We start from the raw sequence: 27158 nt of genomic DNA on the forward strand, positions 1-27158 counted from the left end.
TGAGAGAATAGAAAGAATCCTCAAAAAGCATGACATCAAGTGTGTTTTGCAGCCACCAGCAAAACTGAGGAATTTATTGTGCTCGGTCAAAGACGACCTTGGCCTTAGGAAATGTGGCATGTATAAAATCCCACGCCAATGTGGAAAATCATATATTGGACACACACGCCAAACAGTGCAAGAATGCTGCATCGAACACCGTCGTCATACACACCTGGGACAACTTGATAAATCAGTTGTAGCGGAGCATTGCCCAGACACGGGACATCATATGCTTTACAAACAGACTGAAATTTTACCCGCAGCAACATCTTTCTGTTACTGTGTTGTTAAGGAAGCCGTACGTATCTGTATGGCAGACGATCTTATCAACAGGGATGAAGGTTTTCAACTAAGCACCACCTGGAATCCAGCAATGGCTGCCAATAAATCAAAACAGGAAAAACAAGAACTTCCGATTCATCAAGTGACGCAACACGCAACTGAATTTAGTTCAGACTTTAACTGCAAGAGCGTCTTGCAACACAGTCATTGCCCATAGTGCACGCATGGATGGCCTTTCTGCGGCTCCCAGCAGGGGGCACCAGGAGCGCCGCTTTCCTCCAAGTACGAGGATCTTCCTGTGCACGCATATTGCCTGTTCCCTGCATTATAAATTCCGACACCGTTGCACGATTATCAATTGTGCCTTGCAGCAGTGACAGCAGCAGTGACAGCAGCAGCTACCACCAGCTGATGACATCTAGCAGTTACATCCATGAAATATTGTGTGAGTTACACAATACGATCCGGCGGCAAACCCGAGAAGCTTATTTGCAACAGATCTATCGGGAAAGCATGGAAAGTCACAGAAAAATAACCCCTCCCACACTCTCTTCACCTCACACTTTGTTACTTGCAGTGGAAATTGATTTGAACAATCTGCAAATATACATAGCAAATAACTAGAAAAGCTAAAACAAAACAACAAATGTGAAACAATCATAATAAACTGAGATTACAGAGTCAAGCCACACACAAAATCAATAATATACAAAGTTTTACTGTACAAGTTAACTTTCTAGTTTAGCTGGTAGTATATACTGACTTTTAAAACCTCTTTTGTTCCTACACAAAAAAGATGTTTTAGAATACAATCCAAGAACATACGGTTGATGGCACATACCTGTTCTCACATCCCAAAGTTTAACAGTGCCGTCATCTGAGGATGTTATCACAAACCTGTGGTTGAACTGCAGACACGTTACAGCTGACTGGTGTTTATTGGGACCTGATACAAGAAATATTTCTTTTTGCACATTGGAATAAGATAATCACAGAAAGCAATATTTATTAACATAGAATAAAGATAAAAAAGGAAAACACAATGGATAATGACATACCCAGGAATAACGCTTGCATGAGGCTCAGAAAACCTTTCACAGACTTTTCAAAGAACAATCCTGACATTAGGAAAGTGTGGAAAAACTGAATCTGTATGAACAAATGGGGTTTATTTCACACTGCTCATGAACACAAGCTGTCGTTCCAACACTAACCCATAGGGCACAGGCTTTGACAGGAGCCCTCAGCTCATTTTTGGGCATGCGGCCCAATTACATTAATTCTGCATATGCATAAACAACATGGCCAAGCCTGCCTGCATGCATTTGGACAGTGCACAACTGTCGCCTAGGCTCTGGCTTGGCTGCCTGACTGTCACCCTTTTGCCCACCCCTGCCCACTTGTATCTATGGGGGCCTGGTTGCCTGACAGTGGGCATGCAAGCTGGAGCAGCCTGCACTGCACCACCATTTCATTTAAGGCATTGGACAGTGAAATCTTTTAGTACTCAAAACATTGTAAAACTGAATAGAAGACTTCTGTGCACAGAGTGAATAGAAAATTTCTTCCTTTAATAAGAGTCGTTCACCAAACTGTATTCATGACACCGTGGCTCAACACTGAATTCGGTATATTTATTTGGAAGACAACTGTCAAGAAGATACTTCCACAAAAAGTGAGTGAGTTAGCAAAAGCAGTCCTCTGCTTAACTCCATCATCTACAATGATGTAAAATTAGGATGCTTATCTGAAGAGATATAAAAAGGTTACTGAAAAGCATGGTACAGAGTGACCCACTTAAAATTTTAGGTATGTGTAGGAGTCTTTGAAAGACATCAACTGACCATAATTTTCTGGCATTTGTTAAATGTGCACAATATTTTGATACAATTTTCGAAGCACATGAGTACATCATTGTACTGATATTGGGTGGAATACTGCTGCACTGCCTCTAACTAAGGTACAGTACTTGGAAATATGAAGAGCAAGAGTCATATTCCGTACTGAATTTTATGTGACAGAACTGTTGGCCAGAAGTTTACCTTCGAGAGAGAAACTATTAAGTTCTGCCAAAGACAATCGTAAAATTACACGAACTATCCTAGCTTTCAGAAGTATATGGTGTAGCAGTGAAAGGGTGATTTAGCGATCCTGGAAATAGCATGTTACGTTAGGAATCAGAAAATAAGACTGGTGCCATCTGGTGAACAAACCTCTGTCACTGACCCCGATATCTATGTTCTGTCTATAGGAGGCTGCTGAAACTTTGCACTTGATATATGCATTTCAGGTTGGCAGCTTAACAGTTTAATGCGCGAAAGAAGCACAAGGCACTAGGTGTGCATCATGAACCAATCCCAGCACAGTAACTGCTTCCCGTCATGATGTCAAAGCTCCCACATTTCCAGTTATCATTGGTTTCCACCGTAAGCTTGCAGTGTTCTGTGGTTTAGAAAATTCTGATATGTGAAAAATGTCACAGAAAAGAGGTTGTTCGCCTACTGACAATCCTTTGCATCAAAGTGTGCTGCTACACAGCCAGGCATTGGAGTTACTATGGAGAACCAGAGTTTTATGAGCAGAAAGCAGTGGAACACACATCAAAAACTCTTGGAATTAGTGCAAGAACAGTGGTAAGGGAGCGTTACTCTAAAAGTTGAGGGATTTAGATGTGAACTGTAATGATTTCAAGGCATCTGGATCAGAAATGTATATTTAGTGACCTCTGGGAAAGAAGAAAAAGCAGCTTCACCCTGTCACCTACTTAGATCCTTTCCAGACTGATGCAATTTGCAGGCATATTTATGCTTACTACAGCAGCTAAGAGTATCCTACTGTAGCAAAGTTGCTAGTGTTGTTAAAAGAAAGTGAACTTTTACAAAGTGCTAGACAGAAGGGAAGTCCTGTTAGAAAATGTGCATATTGTAATAGTTCGAAGCATATTCTTTCGCAAAATTGTGGGTGAAGACATTCATTCCACAATATGCCTACACAGAAAGTTGTTTAACACCAAGAAAGATGCCAGTAAATGCTGGATGGATGACACTCCACGTACTAGTGGTCATCACCGATGGGAAGAGGAGCAAGATTAACTCTGGACGATGCAGGTTCGAAGCATATTCTTTCGCAAAATTGTGGGTGAAGACATTCATTCCACAATATGCCTACACAGAAAGTTGTTTAACACCAAGAAAGATGCCAGTAAATGCTGGATGGATGACACTCCACGTACTAGTGGTCATCACCGATGGGAAGAGGAGCAAGATTAACTCTGGACGATGCAGGTTCTTACAGTGGTTTCCTTCATGAATAACTTTTAGTTTTTCAGTCCAACAAGACATGTGACTACCAAGAAGACATGGATCAAACCCAATTTGCTGAGTGGTTCAGGAACCTTTTAAAACAGTTTTCTGTCCCTACAACAATTGTAATGGACAATGCTCCATATCATTCAGTGATACAGAACAAAGCCCCTACCACAAATGACTGCATGATGAAGATTCTGTGATATTTGGTTCTTAAAGAAAATAAGCCTATGCCGCCTACGTATGTAGTAGACAATATCGTTGCGGCACAGCATCATACTGTAATAGGCCTACCATTGTATCACTGCCATTTCAACTCTACTGAATTAGTATGGAGTGATGTGAAGACATACATAAGTAAGAATAATAAGTGTTTTACAATAACAGAGGTGGAAAGGCTGTTGCGTATAGCTGTTGCGACCGTGGGTGCAGCCTCGTGGAGAGAAAAGGTTGAGCACGTTGAAAAACTTATTCAAGAAGCACAGACAATGGAAGGTATCATTAGTGACCATGAACAGCTAATGATTTGTGCTGGTGGTGGTGGTAAAAGATGGTTTAGGTACTGATCCTGATAACAGTGACGATGGGGAGCTAGATGGAATTGCACCTTTGTCACCGTAAATTGGTGAGTGAAAAGCTACGAATATAGGTTATTTGTTGCGTCACTGTCATAATAAAACCTAGAGTGAGAAGTTACTATCTTGGTTATTATTTTTTTTTTTTTTGTAAACTATGTACTGTACTGTTTTCAAGATATCGCTCATTATCAAATGCTTATATCCTGTATTTCTCCATTCCATTATTGAAAGTGTGTGCTTTATTATACTTTTTTCTACCGTATTATGCACTTGTTTATTTGGTGTCATTGTGGTAACAACTAAAAAGCGAACTGTTATTGCTCAGCAGCTTATGTTTACGATATGGAACAGAAACCTATATCATCTGCTATGTGTATAAAGGCTGCTGTTGTAACATCATTACTGCAGTGTAGCCAACCTGACTTGTCACAACACGAACCGTCAAGTATAATGCTGGCACAGGTATAGATGATGTCCAGGACCAGTGAACAACACACTGTTGCCATGGTGGTGTTTCACAAAGACAACAGCTACACAACCATGTAGCATGTATTTCGTGCTCATTACACACACACACACACACACACACACACACACACACACACACACACACACACAGACAGACAGACAGACATCCCGCCCCAATGCCATTGGCACATGCTATCAAACTGAGGGTACAGAACTTTTAGGAAACGGATGATACAGCGCGAAAGAGGGGTGGAAGTGCAAAACGCATGTCATACCAGAGGATGTTGCAAGAGTGGAAGCAGCCACCAACCAAAGACCCAGGCATTCTGCATGGAAGCACGACGTATCAGGTCACAAAGTATGGCGAATATTTCACATGTTGTTGTTGTGGTCTTCAGTCCTGAGACTGGTTTGATGCAGATCTCCATGCTACTCTATCCTGTGCAAGCTTCTTCATCTCCCAGTACCTACTGCAACCTACATCCTTCTGAATCTGCTTAGTGAATTCATCTCTTGGTCTCCCTCTACGATTTTTACCCTCCACGCTGCCCTCCAATGCTAAATTTGTGATCCCTTGATGCCTCAAAACATGTCCTACCAACCGATCCCTTCTTCTAGTCAAGTTGTGCCACAAACTTCTCCTCTCCCCAATCATATTCAATACCTCCTCATTAGTTACGTGATCTACCCACATTATCTTCAGCATTCTTCTGTAGCACCACATTTCGAAAGCTTCTATTCTCTTCTTGTCCAAACTGGTTATCGCCCATGTTTCACTTCCATACATGGCTACACTCCATACAAATACTTTCAGAAACGACTTCCTGACATTTAAATCAATACTCGATGTTAACAAATTTCTCTTCTTCAGAAACTATTTCCTTGACATTGCCAGTCTACATTTTATATCCTCTCTACTTCGACCATCATCAGTTATTTTACTCCCTAAATAGCAAAACTCCTTTACTACTTTAAGTGTCTCATTTCCTAATCTAATCCCCTCAGTATCACCCGATTTAATTTGACTACATTCCATTATCCTCGTTTTGCTTTTGTTGATGTTCATCTTATATCCTCCTTTCATGACACTGTCCATTCCGTTCAACTGCTCTTCCAAGTCCTTTGCTCTGTCTGACAGAATTACAATGTCATCGGCGAACCTCAAAGTTTTTACTTCTTCTCCACGAGTTTTAATACCTACTCCAAATTTTTCTTTTGTTTCCTTTACTGCTTGCTCAATATACAGATTGAATAACATCGGGGAGAGGCTACAACCCTGTCTCACTCCTTTCCCAACCACTGCTTCCCTTTCATGCCCCTCGACTCTTATAACTGCCGTCTGGTTTCTGTACAAATTGTAAATAGCCTTTCGCTCCCTGTATTTTACCCCTGCCACCTTCAGAATTTGAAAGAGAGTATTCCAGTTAACGTTGTCAAAAGCTTTCTCTAAGTCTACAAATGCTAGAAACGTAGGTTTGCCTTTTCTTAATCTTTCTTCTAAGATAAGTCGTAAGGTTAGTATTGCCTCACGTGTTCCATTTCTACGGAATCCAAACAGATCTTCCCAGAGGTCCGCTACTACCAGTTTTTCCATTCGTCTGTAAAGAATTCGCGTTAGTATTTTGCAACTGTGACTTATTAAACTGGTAGTTCGGTAATTTTCACATCTGTCAACACCTGCTTTCTTTGGTATTGGAATTATTATATTCTTCTTGAAGTCTGTGGGTATTTCGCCTGTCTCATACACCTTGCTCACCAGATGGTAGAGTTTTGTCATGACTGGCTCTCCCAAGGCCATCAGTAGTTCTAATGGAATGTTGTCTACTCCCAGGGCCTTGTTTCGACTCAGGTCTTTCAGTGCTCTGTCAAACTCTTCACGCAGTACCTTATCTCCCATTTCATCTTCATCTACATCCTCTTCCACTTCCATAATACTGTCCTCAAGTACATCGCCCTTGTATAAACCCTCTATATACTCCTTCCACCTTTCTACCTTCCCTTCTATGCTTAGAACTGGGTTGCCATCTGAGCTCTTGATATTCATACAAGTGGTTCTCTTCTCTCCAAAGGTCTCTTTAATTTTCCTGTAGGCAGTATCTATCTTACCCCTAGTGAGACAAACCTGTACATCCTTACATTTGTCCTCTATAGCCATCCCTGCTTAGCCATTTTGCACTTTCCGTCGATCTCATTTTTGAGACGTTTGTATTCCCTTTTGCCTGCTTCATTTACTGCATTTTTATATTTTCTCCTTTCATCAATTAAATTCAATATTTCTTCTGTTACCCAAGGATTTCTATTAGCCCTCGTCTTTTTACCTACTTGATCCTCTGCTGCCTTCACTACTTCATCCCTCAGAGCTACCCATTCTTCTTCTACTGTATTTCTTTCCCCCATTCCTGTCAATTGTTCCCTTATGCTCTCCCTGAAACTCTCTACCACCTCTGGTTCTTTCAGTTTATCCAGGTCCCATCTCCTTAAATTCCCACCTTCTTGCAGTTTCTTCAGTTCCAATCTGCAATTCATAACCAATAGATTGTGGTCAGAATCCACATCTGCCCCTGGAAATGTCTTACAATTTAAAACCTGGTTCCTAAATCTCTGTCTTACCATTATATAATCTATCTGATACCTATTAGTATCTCCAGGATTCTTCCAGGTATACAACCTTCTGTTATGATTCTTGAACCAAGTGTTAGCTATGATTAAGATATTCTCTGTGCAAAATTCTACAAGGCAGCTTCCTCTTTCATTTCTTCCCCCCCAATCCATATTCACCTACTATGTTTCCTTCTTTCCCTTTTCCTACTGACGAATTCCAGTCACCCATGACTATTAAATTTTCGTCTCCCTTCACTACCTGAATAATTTCTTTTATCTCGTCATACATTTCATCAATTTCTTCATCATCTGCAGAGCTAGTTGGCATATAAACTTGTACTACTTTAGTAGGCATGGGCTTTGTGTCTATCTTGGCCACAATAATGCGTTGACTATGCTGTTTGTAGTAGCTAACCCGCACTCCTATTTTTTTATTCATTATTAAACCTACTCCTGCATTACCCCTATTTGATTTTGTATTTATAACCCTGTAATCGCCTGACCAAAAGTCTTGTTCCTCCTGCCACCGAACTTCACTAATTCCCACTATATCTAACTTTAACCTATCCATTTGCCTTTTTAAATTTTCTAACCTACCTGCCCGATTAAGGGATCTGACATTCCACGCTCCGATCCGTAGAATGCCAGTTTTCTTTCTCCTGAATATTTCACAAGAAACTGCAATATCATCCATAAAAAGTTCAGGGAGTGCTAAAACTGATTGCAGACAGACTTTCACAGAGACTGTAATTTTGCTGGGAATTGGAACTCATGAATGATGACTGAGGCCTCTGCGACAATCTGATCATGAGTGGTGAGGCCAATTTTTGTGTGTCTGGCTTCGGTAAAAAGCAAACATTTAAATACTGGTAACGTGAAAATCCTGAAATGCTTCATGAAATGCCATATAGACAAAGTGGTAGTGTGTTATGGCATATCAGTGTTTGGAAACACAGAGCTTTATTTATTTATTTATTTATTTAAGACTATTGTGATGATAATGTTACTGTGCATACAGAACGTTACATTCACAGGCTGAACCATTTCCTAGTGCGATATCTTTCTGACCTTCCCGTAACTGCAAAACACATTCTTCCAACAAGAAGATGCCACATGCCATAGCTTGCGGCATTCCATTTATGTGCTACAAAAATAAGTCCTGGTCATCTCATCTCCAAGAATGGTGACATCTCATGGCCTCCAAGACCCCCTGACATTTCAGAATGTGATTTCTTCCTTTGGGTAATTTGAAATCTCAGATCTTCCTCTGTGATCCACCACACACCATAAGGGAACTGAAGAATCAAATGTGGTCCCACAAGATCTTATGTCTAATTTCTGTAGAAGACTTGACATGTGTGAAGGTAAATAGCAGTCACCTGCATTATGTCACTTTCCAGTGATTAGCATTTTAAACTGCAAGCATTGTCAATTCATGTTTTATTTCTTTCAAATTATTGTAAATAAATTCATAGAGCTGGTGGAGGTTTCAAAATCGCCTGTTTCACTGCCACTCCTGTTATAAGTTCCTTCTTCAGATAGGAGGGAAAGGAAAATTAGGAGATTAAAATGGAAGGGCAGTTAAATGAGACCCAAGATCCAACTGTTATGAGAGCATTTTAGTTTTTTCCAACTGAATTTTCCTTTCGATAAAATATTTCATAATGTCACTGTTAGTTCACATAACTAAGACATTGCAAAGAAAATTAAAAGGTAATCATGAGTCAGTTCCTATCCTCTTCATTTTACTACATAGTAACACATTAATGTAATACAGTTTTTTCAGAGAAAGAAAATTCGTTGCACTTCACAGAACTCAAAGAATCGTTTTCAAAAAAATAAAGAAAAATACTGAAAATAGATGTAACAGTAATTATGAAGATACTGTTAACTCAGTGGTAACAGGATATAAAAGCAAAGCCATGCACAGACTGCAAAGAAAGGGCTATTGGTACAATGAAAAATCTCAACATTTGGAAATACCTGTGTAGGCTACATAATGAACATGTTTTGATATTGATACAGTATAAACCCACTTTTACATTCCTGGAATTACCATTTTCCTGCCGTTTATAACATTTTTCATCGGTCCTGTCAAATTTCCTATGCCCACAATGTTAATTTGTACCTGATTTTGCGTCACCATATTTTTAATATGAAAAAATGTTTTTGGACAAAATATGACGATGGCATGATGTTGGCCGTCCAGTAGTGTTAACAAATATTAAGTGGTTAAGTTTCTTAACACCAGGGCATTCTACTCAGCGGATTTGAACTGGTAAATGAGTAAAAGTTTTAACAATTCCTGCCATATCTCCCGCCACTGCCAAGCTCTAATGCCATGGTGGCTGATGGGAGTAACTAGGTTCATTCGAGTGACGATATCGTGATCAATCACAACCATTTCCAAACTGTCTCTACTGCGCAAATGTAGTTTCATTATTGTTTTGATCATCGTGACAACTTTAAGGAACCATATTTAGTGTGTTTTGGCATAAATCCATATGGAGCGCTAGTTGACACTGTCACTCACTTCGCATTGCTCAAATGTTTTTAGTGTAAACACAGTGCCGGTTTTGTATTGAATTCATGCTGAGCAAAACGTGTTTCGAGAATTTATTCTCATTGTCAAGTGTAGTGTTTACATATGTATTCTTTGTAATGTTACACAACAAACAATGAGTGTGACAGTTTGTGTGTGTGTGTGTGTGTGTGTGTGTGTGTGTGTGTGTGTGTGTGGTTTTCTACATAACTGATGAGGCACAGTACCTGATAACCCCAAAAAGAAGACTACAGAGCAAGAGACGCAGAATAACACATATTCAGACACGACACAAAATACATATTTGCACTTGACAATGAGAAAAAAATACTCAAAACACGACATGCTAAGCATGAAAAAATATGTAACTAGTGCAGTATTTCAAAAACATTGATTATGATATGAAATTGAGTCAAACAATCATACTTCCTAGATAGTTATCAGTTCGTTACATCAGCGGTTTTTATTCGGTAATAAATCTTCATTACATAGTAAAAAATGTCCCTGACAAGTCTTTTGATGGCTGTTATGTACATATATCATATAGAAAGTGCAAGGGGGTATCCTATACGCAAATTTTACAGCTTCAAACGTTATTTTCCATGTTTTACATTTTCCTGCAGTTTACACCTTTTATTAAAGTCCCTTGAAAAGGGTAAAAGCGGGGTTTCACAGTATTTCATTGAGTATCGAGTTATTGAAGTCGAAAGGCTCTCCTTAAGCTTTCATTCAAATTTTTCTGGTTTCCTTCAAAATGAAGGAAGGACTTTAATCAAACAGTCAAATTTAGGTTTTTCAATTTTTTATTGTCATTTCCTACAGAAGGTGTAAATTTAGACTTACAAGGGGAAGGCCTCAGACACAGCCAACTGATTTGGCTCAAATTTGGCAGGTCTCTTGAGTACAACCTAAAACGAAGGGATCTAAGATATTTTGGGTCAACACTCCTGCGGTTTTGAGAAAATCATCCCTAAAGGTTATGATGAGCAATTGACTCAAAATTGGTAGGATTGATAGATAATTGTAAATAGAGCATTTTTCATCAGCAGGTATGGGGTCCAAAAACGCATACTTTTTCAGAAATTGAGGTAAGAAACTTTTACAACAGCTGCTTCTGTACCCACATGGTAAACGCTTTTCACCGACAGCACAGATAGCGCAACAGCCAAGGTAACTGTCTGGGAATCGGAGAACCAGGGTTCGAATCTCGAAGAAACCTAGCGGATGTTGTTCTTTTCGTTTGTATTTTTCCATATATCAATTGATAGGGATAGGAGGGTTAATACGGTATGTAAATCAATAAGGAATGATGATAAAAAGGTAGGCAAATAAATTTCTCAAACCTCTTGGGATAGTAAACAACTAAAATTTTACTCCAGGTCACTTTACAATGGCTCTTCCAGTCACTGTTACGTGTCCTCCTTTTTCTCCAAACAACTACATGGATGGTACTTGTCATATAAACATTCAAAACAAATATACTCAGGGCGCCAAGAACATCTAATGAATGCATTCTTTCGACAGCTACACTGTTCCTTCCGAAGAATTGGTGGAAAATGAACTTGGTTTACATTTAAAAATATGTCTTTTTCAGGAATTAATTTTGATGCGTACCACGTATACGATATTATTGGCTTAAAAATTGTGACTGAAAGTTGGTTATGAATTATGCTGTGAATAGTTATTGCATCCGTGCAGTTGTGCAATTTCCACTGGGTTTCCAGAAGAACACCAATTCTGAAGCCTGGAAGTAAAGTTTTTAACCTGGCAATAGAAATAGACATCACACGGCTAGCACACAGGTGTGCAGTTTGGCGGTATTACTTTTACTGTGCATGTCGGCTGATCCTCGCCATCTATAAACGTTGTGTCATAGATTGTAGTATTAATTTGTCCACTCCAGGAATCCAATATTAGACAAAACTTGTTATCAGAAATGTATGGTTTTTAAAACATTCTCAAGAAATGTTCTGTAAATCATATTTGTCAGTTTCCCGGATTTGGAGCAGGTAATGTAAACATTTTTCAATGAGTCAGTTAAACGATTGACCTCTTCTATAACCCAAGGACCAAATGTAACATTCATTTCTTGTAAACACAAGAAAACCTTAGGCAACACTTTTCCAGAGGCTGTGATGGCATATTGCGCCTTGTACGAATGTGTTAGTTTGTTTTTACTACCAACTGTGACAAGGATTTGTTTTTCTCCTTTATGCGATAACATGCATCAATGTTCACCCGATACTCGCATCCTGTTTGATCGGTGTTGATCACGTAATCATGATTAAAACCAGTCATAAGTGACGCCATTTGCGTGCTGAAAAGAGCCGCCACTTTCTGTATATCTTCTATATTTTTGTACCTTCTTATGAGAAACGTACTTAGTGATGTGCCGTTGACGAATTTTATATTCCGATTTGAAATTTCTTGCCCAAGATAATGGCGCAGCAAATGTAAACTCCTTGTTGGCCATATACTGAAGCGCTGCACCTGCAGCCCACTCCAGAAGTATTCTCGTTCTTAGATTCTCATTATGTTTGCAGACCCCATACCTGAAGATGAAAAATGCTCTATTTACAACTATCTATCGATCGCTCCAATTTTGAGTCGATTGCTCGTCATAACCTTTAGGTGTGATTTTCTCAAAATTGCGGGGGTGTTGACCCAAAGTATCTTAGAGACCTTCGTTTTAGGTTGCACACAAGTGACCTGCCAAATTTGAGCTGAATCGGTTGGCCGTGTCTGAGGTCTTCCCCTTGTTAGACCATCAGTTGAATTTATGCAGTGCAAATCTAAACATGCATCTTTCACAGATGGTTGTGAAACACCTTAAAACCAGTACATAATAATAATAATAATAATAATAATAATAATAATAATAATAATGCATAAAATCTAAATAGTGACCGATACCGTATTTACTCGAGTCTAAGCCGCACTCGAATCTAAGCCGCACCTGAAAAATGAGACTCGAAATCAAGGAAAAAAAATTTCCCGAATCTAAGCCGCACCTGAAATTTGAGACTCGAAATTCAAGGGGAGAGAAAAGTTTTAGGCCGCGTCTCCAAATCGAAACAAAGTTGGTCCACTGTAATATGAGACAATTTAGGTCGAATGAATGACGATACAGCTACAGTAGTTTGGTTCGAGTCGTAAGCTTAGCAGTTAAGCTTTACCAGGTAGCCATTGCTATGCGTCAGGCGCTCCGTCCGTATTTATACGGGTACCCTTCCTTTTTCACATGCTTCGTCTGCAATGAATTGATTGCTTATTTTTCTTTGATCTGATAAGCGCAGTTTTCTTTGTGATAGGTGTTTACGTCACTCTACGCTGAAAATGCATTACTGTACTGTGTCATGCATTGTTTGTCGTACTCTGATACTGCGTGTTTACGGCCTGTCGCCGCTCGCGGCATGGCTTGCTTTTCTGCACGCCACCGCCGCTTACAATAATAAAAAAACTAGAGAGGAATCGTCTCATTAGCGAAACAACGGCAAGAGACAGCTACTTGTTGTTACTTACACTGCTGCTTTCTTTTATAATGATCAACAAGAACCAAATAATAGACTGCGTATGATAGAAGATGTTCTGAACGAGAGTTTAGCGAAAATTTTTCTCCGTTTGAAAATCTTTGCAGGCGCCTCTTTAGTACATTACATTCTGCACAGAAATTAGAGTCATCTTAGATTTAAAAATCTAGTCAATTGCCTCGCTTCATTTCTGACTGTATCACTGTTTAGCATAAGAATAATACGAATATAAACATGACATGATATGTATATTCTTCCGCGTTTGCTGTTGTCTCACTCTAGTTTTGTGGTTTATTACGCAGACAGGATTTAAATGAGATAGGCGGCAAAAATGGTTCAAATGGCTCTGAGCACTATGGGACTTAACATCTGCGGTCATCAGTCTCCTAGAACTTAGAACTACTTAAACCTAACTAACCTAAGGACATCACACACATCCATGCCCGAGGCAGGATTCGAACCTGCGACCGTAGCAGTCGCGCGGTTCCGGACTGCGCGACTAGAACCGCTAGACCACCGCGGCCGGCAGGTAACAGCAAACACGAAACAATACATGGCAAAATGTTTATATTCGTATTATTCTTATGGTGACGAGAATACTGCATGTGATTCACAATTTATAAAAGTTCCTATTAGCAACCATCTCTTCTCACAGATAGGAAAAAATTTAGAACGTAGAGTTGGCCATATTGACAAACATCCTAAACATTCTTGCCAGTCGGGTTTTCGTAGTACATTGAAATGCTGCTACATTCGAAAATGAACAATATGGAATTTGTGTTTACTTCGTTGGATAGTGTATGAAAATGCAGTGGTCGAAACTCGGCGCGGAGAAAAAAGCTTGTCTTACACCTTTTTTTTTTTTAAATTTATTTACGGACGCAGAGGTTTTGGCGCCAGTATTTATCTTTGTGCCTACAAAGCATGCGCTACATATATTCGACGGCAGAACTAAGTTGTGGCGGCACCCACCGACATTTTTAAGAACTTCCACTAGCTTTGCACTCTATTCTAAGCCGCAGGCGGTTTTTTGGATTACAAAAACCGGAAAAAAAGTGTGGCTTAGATTCGAGTAAATACGGTAGCTGCAAATAATCACCAGGCAAGATTACTGCATAACCTTTGGAAATCAATGTTATGCTTTTTATGAGAATGAAATAAATGTTTTGTTTGAATCACTAACAACATACTTAATCTCAATGCAATATTTATATTGTCAAAAGCATGTGGTGCATGGCACTAAAATCACAATAGATTCTTCTCAGTATTTAACATCAATAAATGTAGTACACATTACATACATACTTTCATAGTTGTGAATTTTCATTTTTCTTCAATGACATCTGTACATTTACATTAGTTCTATCCTCTACACTAATGTGCATATATTATCCGTTTAGCACATGTTTCTATGTATACTTTACACTTACTGCTAATGTTCATCAACACCATATGAAATAATGGAAGTACCTGACAGTGTTTGTAGACATTGGCCAGTAACAATATCCCATACTTTAACCGTGGAGTCCGCATTTCCTGAGACAAGAATGTTATTTCTTAGTTCCATGCCTGACGTTAGAGACTGGTGCCCCATGAGCGTGTGTCGACATGCGCCCGTTTCCACCTCCCACACACGAATACTTGTATCCAGGGAACCACTCACCACGTGTACGCCGTCAAACTACAACCAGTAACATGTTATTGTCATAACAGAAAAAAAAAAAGATACAGGCATTAGTTCACAAATAGAAGTTCATTTTTTGTTCACACTAACAGACGATTTATAAGGCACAAATTTTTTTCTACGAGCTTTCTGAGGTTCATTGCATTTCAAAAAATACATAGTGTGAAACATAATTTGTAATCATATGCTTCTAGATAAGATGTCCATTACATTTAAATTGAATTTGTACAGATTTTGGTCACAAACAGAATCTCTTTATAGGAAACCTTTTATCACACTGACAAACAATAAAAACAAAAGATGATGCATGAAAAACCAACAATTGTCACTTGACTTTTAAAATGGAGATTTTCATTGAACAATGGTATAAGTAAACACAATCACTCACCGTATTAATTTTGACATTGAGGAGTGGACTGGCACATAAGAACACCTGACAACACAAAACGACCATTGCTGGACACTAAACTGCCAGCCATGTTGCAAAGGAGCCAAGAGCTTACAGTGCTGCTCATAAAAGTAAAGCAAAATTCTAAAATTTGTGATGATAATTGAGAGGGTTGCATCTTATTGACACTCATTCTAAGCATTTACCCTCTGAAGAAATACAAGAAAATTTGCTCTCTATCATTCCCAGGATTTCAGATATGGAAGGGCACCTGAAGCCGTGACACACAGTCAAGGGCAAAACAACAGTAAGAAATACTCAAATACCAAAGCACTTACTATAGTGACTTCATAATTTGGTGCTATAATCGAAAGACTGCACATTCGTCTAACTGGATGACCATATATGACCACACATGGCCTATTAATACCAAGCCCATAATGGGACTGGCATGCAACCAGTGCACGACTAAGTTGCCTGCACACAGCCAGCTGACAGACATATCCCAGTAAAATGGCATTGACTGGACTTAGTAGAATGTAATCGGTGCAAGCAAACACCTGTTGTTGCTTGTGTCTTGGTGTCTTTCGCACTTTATTACCAACTATGAATATAGAGACGTTTACAAGTCTTGTGTATGAGAATAAGTCACTGTGGAATATGCAAGACAAGAGATATCACCGCTACAACTCACAGAGGAACCCATGGTTGAAAATTACAGAACTTGAGTGGGAAGCTAAGTGGAAATGCTAATGATAAAAACAAAAAACATAATACTGTGTGATCAGATTTAATGGATACATCACACATGATGTACAGTGTCCATTCAATAAGACTGTTTAAAAATTTCGAGAAACTGTATTTCAAATAAAAACTGAGTGCACCATCTTCACCTTAAGTAACTAGTATTCTCTAAAGTAGTCAAACAGCTTCCACTCTTGCACTTTTTCTGAGCAAAGGATCATCATAAATTTATCTTGGATGGAATACTCTGCACTGCCAACAGAAGCATATTCTTTTGTTGATTGTGTTAACTTACAAGTGAATGCAGCTGCTGGTTCTTCCCCCTCCACGTCAATTCTGATGACATGTAACCAGCATGCACATTTGAGTATAATGTCAACATGATCAGATTTATCGACTTCAGTACTTTTTTGCAGCAATTTCCAGGATTTCAGATATGGAAGGGCACCTAATCTCTCATTATATCACTTGTTGAGTCTTAGAAAGACACCTATTTGAACAGTTTACATTGGTCAATCTTTTGACACTGGGAATGGTCTCACCAGCTAAGTCTTCAGTTCTGTTGCCTCGTGACCAACTGGTGTCTGACTTGTGTCAGGTGTTACTTGGGTTCAGTGCACGAGCTTCATCGGTTGGCTATAATCATATTATCATACAGACAACCTGTTAACTGGACGAACACAATCCCAGTGGACATTCAGGCTTATACTTCATCCTGTAAAGGATAGAGGCTATGATTTGATTTACAAATATCTCATTTTCTGCTACCCCCGCCTATGCAGCCAGGGTGAAATTTGAAAGGTCATTGAAGGGTCTTGGCATGAGGTCAGGCCAGTTATCTCACATGGTCCATTTTGTCTCCAACCACTAATTTTCAATAGGCTAAGGTGTGGTGCAGAAGGAGGTCAGTTGAGAAGAGAAATTTCTGTACTATGTGAACCGTTTCTGCACCATAGCTGACGCATATCAAGACTGATGCTAGTAGAACAAAGTATTTCCTCTCAAAATACAGTTGTCACACTGACTGAATCATAACATCACCCATAATATGAGTATACTGGGCAGCACCCGGTCTGACAATTATTCTGTGAAGCATTCGAAGTCAATGGGGATACATCCAGTCCCCAACAGCCACAGATACACAACCACTGGAAGACGACAACACAGATATATCTGGGACCAAACAGACAGCATGTGGTTTTTATACTTATACTACCCCATCATTCTCTAAGGATTCTGACTCAATAGAAAATTTACATTAAGTCATTCACAACAGATATTTTCCTCAGGAAACATTAATTGGTAGAGTCAATATCGCAGCACCACTGTCACATGTTTGCTTTGTAGTCCAGCCTCTCAAAGCCAGAGCCAAATCATATCTAACAACCCACGAAATGCAGCAGTATGTTCTAATTGCAACACATCCAAAAATCATTTTTATATGAGGTGTTTGTCTGCCTCCATATCTGAGTGGTGTTTGCAGCTGACTGCCAGGCAGAGGACCTGGGTCGATACCCAGTACTGTCAGGTATTTTTCCTTTTTGAGAGGACTTTAACAGGGTGTGCTCAGCTTCATTAGGCCAACTGAGGAGCAACTTGATCAAGTAGTAATGGTACCAAGGTCAAGAAATCCAGCGACGACAGGGAGAGCAGTGTGCCAACCGCGTGCCACTCCATACTGCATCCAATGCTGCCACTGGCAAAGGGTGACATGGCAATTGCTTGGGCTCAATTGGCCTCTCTAGGGCCAGAAAATGGCATTCTACCTATATTCACCTATAGTGTTTATGAATTTCAAGTTCGTTATCTTTTAATGATGGTGGTACATGACAATGTCCACTTCCCACATAAGCATTGTGTTCTCCAGTACCACAATGTAACTTTATCAATTGCCACACAGTGTGTTTAGGGGGAAAAAAAGGGGGGGATAGTACTATTACTCTAGTGATTGAGTGCTGCAGTGAAGATTCTAGCAGCAGCACACAATGTTCAAAGTATTTATATTCCGTGGTACACATTTAGTCTTTGGGTTTGTCGTAACTAACTATTCCTTGGCCTTAAATAATAAACGTGGTATGCTGTCTGGATACATCGCTTTATCCGTACTACTTTCCTGGTATAAAACAAATACGCAACTTTATAGGTGACCCCAATGTGGTCAGAATATGTAACGTGACCAGAAGCAACTGCAATGCGTTGTTTCAACCACCTGATGTACTTTAAACAACTGCACCAGCTGCATTGCACTGTGTATTGCTTATGGGAACCACGGTCATATCCCCATGACAGAGATATCACCTATGACCGAGCTACCAGGAAGTGAGAATTTCCTGGCATTATAAAATTTCTATTGCTATTTTATATGTATCCACACACAGTTGAAACCTCCATTCAACGATTTGTTGAGAGGTGCTCTGAAACTGAAGGATGAAATCTTATGGACCTCTGAGAATGAAGTAGTTTCGCAATAGTGAAAACAGCCATCACTTTAACTATGGTATTAGTGCACCTGGTAGCCAAGGACCCCTTCACTTCGATAGTACATGCAGTGGCAACAGTGACAGGAATCATACTACAGCATCAAACAGACCAGTGTTGACAACCTCTTGCATTTTTCAGCCAAGAACTTTAACCAGCACAACAAGGCTGGTCAACATATAATCGTGAGCTTTATGCAGCATATCCTGCCACAAAAATATTTTGTTATATGCTCTAAGGGAAGCAGTTTACTTTGATTACCAAACACAAACCACAGATGTTTGCTTTTCATCAGAAGCCAGACAAGACATCAATACAACTGCTATGTACCTTAGAGTAGATCAACCAATTTACAACGCACATTATCCACATGCAGGGTAAGTTGAATATTCCAGCGAACACTCTCTTTCATAACATACGGCTCACAGTTGCAATAGACTATGAAGCCCTTGCATATTCACAACATCTTGGTCTGGAGCAGACAACTGGCCTGCACCTCCAATGTTTTCCAGTAACCTCGTCAAACATACAATAGCACTGTGATGTTTCAACAGTGAAGACATGACGGTTTGTCCCCCAGTAGTCTCAAAATCGAGACTGCATAACTTGGTACATCAAGGGGTTCGTGGTAAAGTGAATCTCGTGAAGTGTGCTCTCATGTGGCCAGGTATGAACAAACAAAAGTTGTTAGATGTTTGTCTGACAGTGCACTGCTTGCCAGAGGAATACCATCACTTGACATGTCAAAGCTCCACCTGGAACATTTATACCACCTAATCAACAATTCAAGCACATCTATTTAGACATAATCGGACAGTTATCACCATCTGAAGGATTCACATACTGTCTCACAGCCATCAACGGCTTTCTGCTTGGCCTTCCCTGAGAATAACAGAACTGTTAAAACAGTGGCAACCAAGTTCTTTCAAGGATAGATTGCCCATTTAGGCGAGCCTCTTCAGGTCACAACAGATCAGGGCTGCAAATTTGAGTCATATTTGTTTAAAGTACTTGCCACTGTTAGGCACAAAGCATATCCATACTACAGCTTACCATCTTGCAGCTGACATGTGGAAAGACTGCTCCAGCAACTGAAGGCAGCAATAAGATGTCATGATTTGCCTCATTGGACAGAAGCATTATCCAACGTGCTTCTCGGCCTCTAAGCATACATTAAAAAAAAAAAAAAACCTCAACACTGCAGTAGCTGATCTCGTGTATGACCAAACAAAATGACTACAATGTGAATTCCTTGAGAATACACCTAATGACTATGTTGATGCATTGGACTTTGTCTCCAAGCTACGGGCAGAAATCCAGAAACTCCGCTCTGCTGCATCAAAGGGCCAACTCAGTCATCATCTTTCATTTTCAAGGACCGAGCAACATGTCACCCTGTCTTTATCAGCACAGCACGGTACGCAAACCACTCCAACCCCTATACAACGGACCTTACACAGTCCTGGACAGGGAAGACAAGATGAAAAAGGTTGACATTTGGGATATTTCCACCACAGTCTCTATGGACACTTAAAACCTACATTTTGTAGCTCTCACCCATTGGCACAGGCAACTTAGATGCTACACCTACTCTGAATACTGCACCCTCATTTACCAGTAACCAACCAGACACGAACCAGTCACAACAATCAATGAACGACAGATACTACTGCGGACATGATTCTTCCACAACATGCAACAAATGGCAGTTCACAAAATAATGCACCCAGCTACATGAAGCAATGATCATGTGAGCGGGGTGCCACATTTGCATCAATACCCAATATCATTGACACTAGTGCGCGAGTGATGTAGTGATCAGGTGTTTCAGAGAAGATCACAGTGACAGCACACATTGTTCAAAGTATTTATGTACAGTGATATGTGTTTGCTCTTTGGGTTCATAGTAGTTAGTTACTCCTTGGTCTTAAATAATAAACGTGGTATCCTATCTAGATACATCACTTTATCAGTACTATTGTCCTTTTACATCACAAGCACACAACATTATTACAAAAGATTATCAGCTGGTACTCTTCCACCATCATTTTCATTATGGCTCTCTTCACGATCTTAGCATTTCCACTACAATTTCTATCAATATCTAGCTTAATTAACTTATATTATTCCTAAAAATACGTTGTTGCACTGAACCCTCACCCACAGCTATTAACAAAAAGGCTGAATGTCTTTGCTCAACATTCAGTGTAGGCTTTTGTAGCGTACTATCAAAGAACTTTATAGTTTCTACAGTAGAGCTGGTACAAGGGGCAAAGGGAGAGAGAAACTGGACAGTAAAGAAAGAATCAGTGTCCTCTGTGAGTACTGTTCCTGGAAAATTTATCATTTAAATAATGAACAAGTCTGTATCTTTTTTTACTTGATTAACATAAACATGTGGATTGCATTATTGCACATGTTCAATTTTTTGTTACCTCAACATATCCTTCAGGAAAGAAATGCACAAAAATATAATTGATGTGAATATGTTCACTAAGGAAGAAAGTGGGATCATTTGGCAAAAATATTAATACAAATATACTGTCTGCATTGTTATCTGATATTGCTGCAGTCTTTTCCATGGATATTTTGTAGAAACGTTGCACATTTAACCTTGTTATGTGAGAATGGTACAACAAGGAAAATAAAAGTCTTAATGAACACTTTTGTTAATCATGATTTAAAAAAAGGTATTTAAAAATGTGAATGAAAATGTAGGTATCCATTACCATCATTCAAACATCTACAGATTTATGCATAATCTGGAGACAGTCTGCATATAAATAAATAACAAATCAACAAATTTTCATAGCAAACCGGAATTGCTAGTGTGATTTCAGACATTCAGCATTCATTGATGTGCATGTTAGCAAGATACTTTTAAGCATAGACATAATGGAATGAATAGCGAGTTACTTCCCACTTTCTGAATACTGAAGCAAGTAGCTAGTTTCCTCCTGTTTACAGCTAGTTTCTTACCTAGCACAACAAACGTATCTCCTCAACCAGGAAAAACTGTTTTGCAAATTTTGAGAAATTTGCTCCCTGTGTACATTTGTTAAGTGCTTAGAGTGATGACAAAGTTCACATTACTATGAAATCTCAGCTGCCCCTGTGTAATAATGATAACACAATGTTCAAGATATTACATCTACCACAAATTCTGATCTACTTTAAGTTATTAAAAGTTTTTCTACATTAACTGTTTTAATTAAAAATACTTATAGCTCAACAGCTACGGAATCCATACTGACCTGAAGGGAGTACACTCTGTTTGTATGCCCCTGCAACGTGTGCAGACATTCTTCACGTTCAGGATTCCACACTTTCACCATATAATCGTATGCTCCACTGACTACCAACCGCCCATCATATTGCACACAGCGAACAGCCGCCAAATGTCCTACCAGAACATGGAGGCACTCACCGGAGTCAATGTTCCACACACGTAGTGTTGCATCCCGTGAACCACTGACAACCCTACAAAACACACAAATAACATTACTTACAAAAGCATTTTCTGCTCTACTACAATTACTTTTAATATGAGCTTGCAAGCTAGGGATGTGTACCCCTTCTATGAAGTTTATACATTTTACATGAGACTTTGAAGAAAGTAAGACCCAAAACAAAAACAGTATGACAAGTACAAAAAGCAGTGCCTATGTTATTAACAAGTACGATGCAATGTTCCTTCCAACATGCATGACAAGTATTTATAAACAAATAAGCAGTGAAGTTAGTTGCAAAAAAATCACTTACAAGAGCCTGGAACGAGAGCCTTTAATTATGTCCTTGTTAGGGTTCAGATAACACACACTAAGATGTTCATGCTGTGTAGCTGTTAGTATCCAGAAGGCAACAACCTCAGTGGATATTTACGAATATAGGCTAGGCCTCTCACCAACCCACATCACAGAACTACTACTGCTCTAAGTACATTTAAATGCATTACAAAAAGAGTGACTGCTAAATGAGAATATTCACATGAGATGCCACCTAGCATGTGTTTAGCATGTAAACTTGTTGTGTTGATCTCAGGCTCCCAGATTTAGAAGCAGCTGGACCTAGTTTTGGACTGCTGTGAGCACAGCTATGATTAGGTTTAGGGCTATTCATGTGGCTCACCAAACTCTTTGGGTCCTTGGGTCCTGGAAGGATGATGTACCATGGGTTGGTAGTCTCAGGCCTTAATACCACTGAGTTCATGGGACATTGGTTGTTTACCTGGCTCATCAGACTATTTGGCGTTTTAAACAGAGTGAACTATAGCAATGGTCTTAAGCCATGAGGTGCACAGATCTTGCCACAACAATTTTGCCTAAACAGACAACTTGGATCTTAGGAACACAAGAAGGACTTCAGTCACAAAGGGTGCAGGTTGAACACAGGAAGAACGTAGATACAGGAACCATTGATGTAACAGTCGTAAATTGTCATAGCTGTGTTGGGAAAGTACCAGAGCTCCAAGCGCTAATAGAAAGCACCGATGCTCAAATCGTTATACGCACTGAAAACTGGCTAAAGCCAGATATAAGGTCAGCCGAAATTTTTGCGAAGAACCTAACTGTGTTCCGAAAGGATAGGCTAAACACGGTTGGCGGTGGTGTGTTTGTTGCTGTTAGTAGTAGTTTAACTCGTCACAAAATTGAAGTAGATACTTCCTGTGAGTTAGTATGGGCAGAGGTCATTGTTGGCAACCGGAATAAAATAATAATTGGATCCTTTTACCGACCTCCCAATTCAGATGATACAGTTGCTGAAAGATTCAAAGAAAACTTGAGTTTGATTTCAAACACGTACCTGACTCATATGATAATAGTTGGCGGTGACTTATTTACCCTCGATATGTTGGCGGAAATACATGTTTAATTCCGGAGGTATGCATAAAATATCATCCGAAATTGTGCTAAACGCATTCTCTGAAAATTATTTTGAGCAGTTAGTTCATGAGCCCACGCGAATAGTAAATGGTTGTGAAAACACACTTGCTTGACCTCTTAGCAGCAAAAAATCCTGAGTTAATAACGATCATCAAAACCGATTCAGGTATTGGTGAATACAAGGTTGTCATAGCGAGATTGAATATTGTAATCCACAAATCCTCGAAAAATAAGCAAAAAATATGCCTATTCAAAAAAGCAGATAAAAATTCACTCTACGCCTTCCTGAGAGACAATCTCCACTCATTCCAAATTAATAAAATAAGTGTAGACCGCATATGGTTTACATTCAAAGAAACAGTATCGGCAGCAATTGAGAGATTTATACCAAATAAAATAACAAACGACAGAGCTGATCCTCCTTTGTACACAGAACGGGTTAGAACAATGTTGCAGAAACAAAAAAACAAACATGCCAAATTTAAACAGACACAAAATCCCCAAGATTGGCGATCTTTTACAGAAGCTTGAAATTTAGCGCGGATTTCAATGCGAGTTGCTTATAACTGTTTTCACAACGAAACTGTCTCGAAACCTAGCAGAAAATCCAAAGAGATTCTGGTCATATGTGAAGTATGTTAGCGGCAAGAAACACTCAATGCCTTCTATGCACGATAGCAATGGAGATACTATCGAAGACAGTGCTGCCAAAGCACAATTACTAAACACAGCCTTCCAAAATGCCTTCACAAAAGAAAACTAAGTAAATATTACAGAATTCAAATCGATAACAACTGCCAACATGAGTAACGTAGAAGCAAATATCCTCAGAGTAGTGAAGCAACTTAACCCTTTCGTGGTTGATGGGTCATGTATGTCCCACTAACTTTGAGCGCCAGTTCGAGTGTCGTGATATATGTTACCCAGCTCTGCACGGTGCTGCCATCTAGAGACGATTGTGCTGGACTTAAGAAAAAAATTGGGACTGCACCGCAAAGGCAATAGAGAAGCGGTGAATACTTTTGTTGACTGGCGTGTATATATGACCGCTGCAATGCCACTTATTTGTGTCATTCTTCAGTTTTCATCATTTTCTCACTTTCCAGCGATGTCTGAAGTAAGTAATTCATCTTATTATTAACTTAATAATCATTTTTTAGTACAAATACAATGTGGAATGTACTTCTCAGCGACTGTACTATCTTATAATCGAAATAAAATTAGTGGGACACATGTGTCCCAGCAGACATTATTTGTAAAGATTAGCAAGACAATTGATTAATGGGTATTCATCCAGGAAAAAGAGGGGATCAATGCCCACTTTCTTCCCAGCAAAAAGAGGAGTCTCTAGCGTGCCACATGATGTCCGGCTCGTGAACGTAGGCAAACATGTACCGAAAGACAGTGGCACTAGGAAGCGATGCAGATTCTGCAGCACAAACTCTAATCTGTGCCACACCATGTTTTTCCAAGTTTCATGGCACGTAAAGTTTTGTAAGTATTGATCATGTATCATGAAAACTGAAACGTAATGAGTATTTTTTACACTGGATCTACACAAATAAAAAGATTACATGCATGTATAATTTGTAGTTATTTTATTCTCTGCAAAATCCTGTTTACGGCTAAAAAAATAAAATTACAAAATCAGTCAGTCAGCAGAAAAAGTACCTTGCGTTGGTTCATGGGACATGTGTGTCCCACTTCTTGTTGTGAAAAAATGGAGAACTTAAAAAATATTTTGGCAGTGAAAACATAATAATGGGACTGAAAAGAAACTGTTATCACCTTAATATTTTAAAAATCTGTAAAAAATGAATTTTATCCATGAAAGGGTTAACTCACTTAATAAAAGCAAGTCTTCTGGTCCAGACTGTATACCAATTAGCTTCCTTTCAGAGTATGCTGATGCATTAGCTCCATACTTAACAATCATATACATCCTTTCGCTAGACGAATGATCCAGACCCAAAGACTGGAAAGTTGCACAGGTCATAATACCAATATTCAAGAAAGATAGTAGGAGTAATCCACTAAGTTACAGGCCCATATTGCTAACGTCAATATGCAGTAGGATTTTGGAACATATATTGTGTTCGAACATAATGAATTATCCCAAAGAAAACTCCAGAATGAGATTCTGTAAGGTTTGGAAGGTAGGAGACGAGGTACTGGCAGAAGTAAAGCTGTGAGGACCGGTCTTGAGTCGTGCTTTGGTAGCTCAGATGGTGGAGCACTTGCCCGCGAAAGGCAAAGGTCCCAAGTTCGAGTCTCGGTCGGGCACACAGTTTTAATCTGCCAGGAAGTTTCGAAGAAAACTGTCTATTGACACACAGTCAACATGGGTTTAGAAAACATCGTTCCTGTGAAACACAACTATCTCTTTATCCACATGAAGTGTTGAGTGCTATTGACAAGAGATTTCAGATTGATTCTGGATTTCTGGAAGGCTTTTGACACTGCACACAAGCGGCTCATAGTGAAATTGCGTGCTTATGGAATATCTTCTCAGTTATGTGACTGGATTTGTGATTTCCTGTCAGAGAGGTCACAGTTCATAGTAATTGACGTAAAGTCATCGAGTAAAACAGAAGTGATTTATGATGTTCCCCAAGGTAGTGTTATAGGCCCTTTGCTGTTCCTTATCTATGTAAGGAATTTGGGAGACAATCTGAGTGGCCATCTTCGGTTGTTTGCAGATGACACTGTCATTTATCAATTAATAAAGTCATCAGAAGATCAAAACAAACTACAAAACAATTTAGAAAAGATATCTGAATGGTGCAAAAGGGGCATTTGACCCTAAATACCGACAAGTGTGAGGTTATCCACGAGTGCTAAAAGGAACTCGTTAAACTTCTGTTACATGATAAATCATGTCTAATCTAAAAGCTGTAAATTCAACTAAATACCTAGGTATTACAATTATGAACAACTTAAATTGGAAGGAACACATAGAAAATGTTGTGGGGAAGGCTAACCAAAGACTGCGTTTTATTGGCAGGACACTTGGAAAATGTAACAGACCTACTAAGGAGACTGCCTACACTATGCTTGTCTGTCCTCTTTTAGAATACTGCTGCACGGTGTGGGATGCTTACCAGATAGGACTGACGGAGTACATCAAAAAAGTTCAAAGAAAGGGAGCATGTTTTGTATTATTGCAAAATATGGGAGAGTGTGTCACAGAAATGATAGGATTTGGGCTTAACATCATTAAAAGAAAGACTTTTTCGTTGAGACGGAATATTATCGAGAAATTCCAATCACCAACTTTCACCTCCGAATGCGAAAATATTTTGTTGACGCTGACCTACACAGGGAGGAATGATCACCATGATAAAATAAGGGAAATCAGAGCTCGTACAGAAAGATATGGTTGTTCATTCTTTCCACGTGCTATACAAGATTGGAATAATAGAGAATTGTGAAGGTGGTTCGATGAACCCTCTGCTAGGCACTTAAATGGGATTTGCGGAGTATCCACGTAGATGTAGAACTGCTTTTACTACTCTGAACTTAGGGGTGATGAATTCCACAACCTTAGGACCTAACATAAGGTACCTGAGTTAAATAATGTCAAATGGGATAGAGCAAGATTATTGAAAAGGTAATAAAAAGAAGACACACAAC

At 39.3% G+C, this 27158-nt stretch overlaps 1 protein-coding gene across 1 annotated transcript in view; it reads right to left on the reverse strand.

Moving 5' to 3' along the window:
* The window catches only part of LOC126260219 (F-box/WD repeat-containing protein 7-like), a 120578-nt gene that overhangs the window by 21508 nt on the left and 71912 nt on the right, over positions 1–27158 (reverse strand). Inside the window, exons 9-11 of the mRNA XM_049957519.1 lie at positions 21897–22122; positions 14819–15029; positions 1166–1270 (exon numbers count right to left, since the gene is read on the reverse strand). Coding sequence (XP_049813476.1) covers positions 1166–1270; positions 14819–15029; positions 21897–22122 — 542 coding nt within the window. The remainder of the gene's footprint in view (positions 1–1165; positions 1271–14818; positions 15030–21896; positions 22123–27158) is intronic.

Source organism: Schistocerca nitens, chromosome 5 (assembly GCF_023898315.1).
Source record: "Schistocerca nitens isolate TAMUIC-IGC-003100 chromosome 5, iqSchNite1.1, whole genome shotgun sequence".
NCBI lineage: Eukaryota > Metazoa > Arthropoda > Insecta > Orthoptera > Acrididae > Schistocerca > Schistocerca nitens.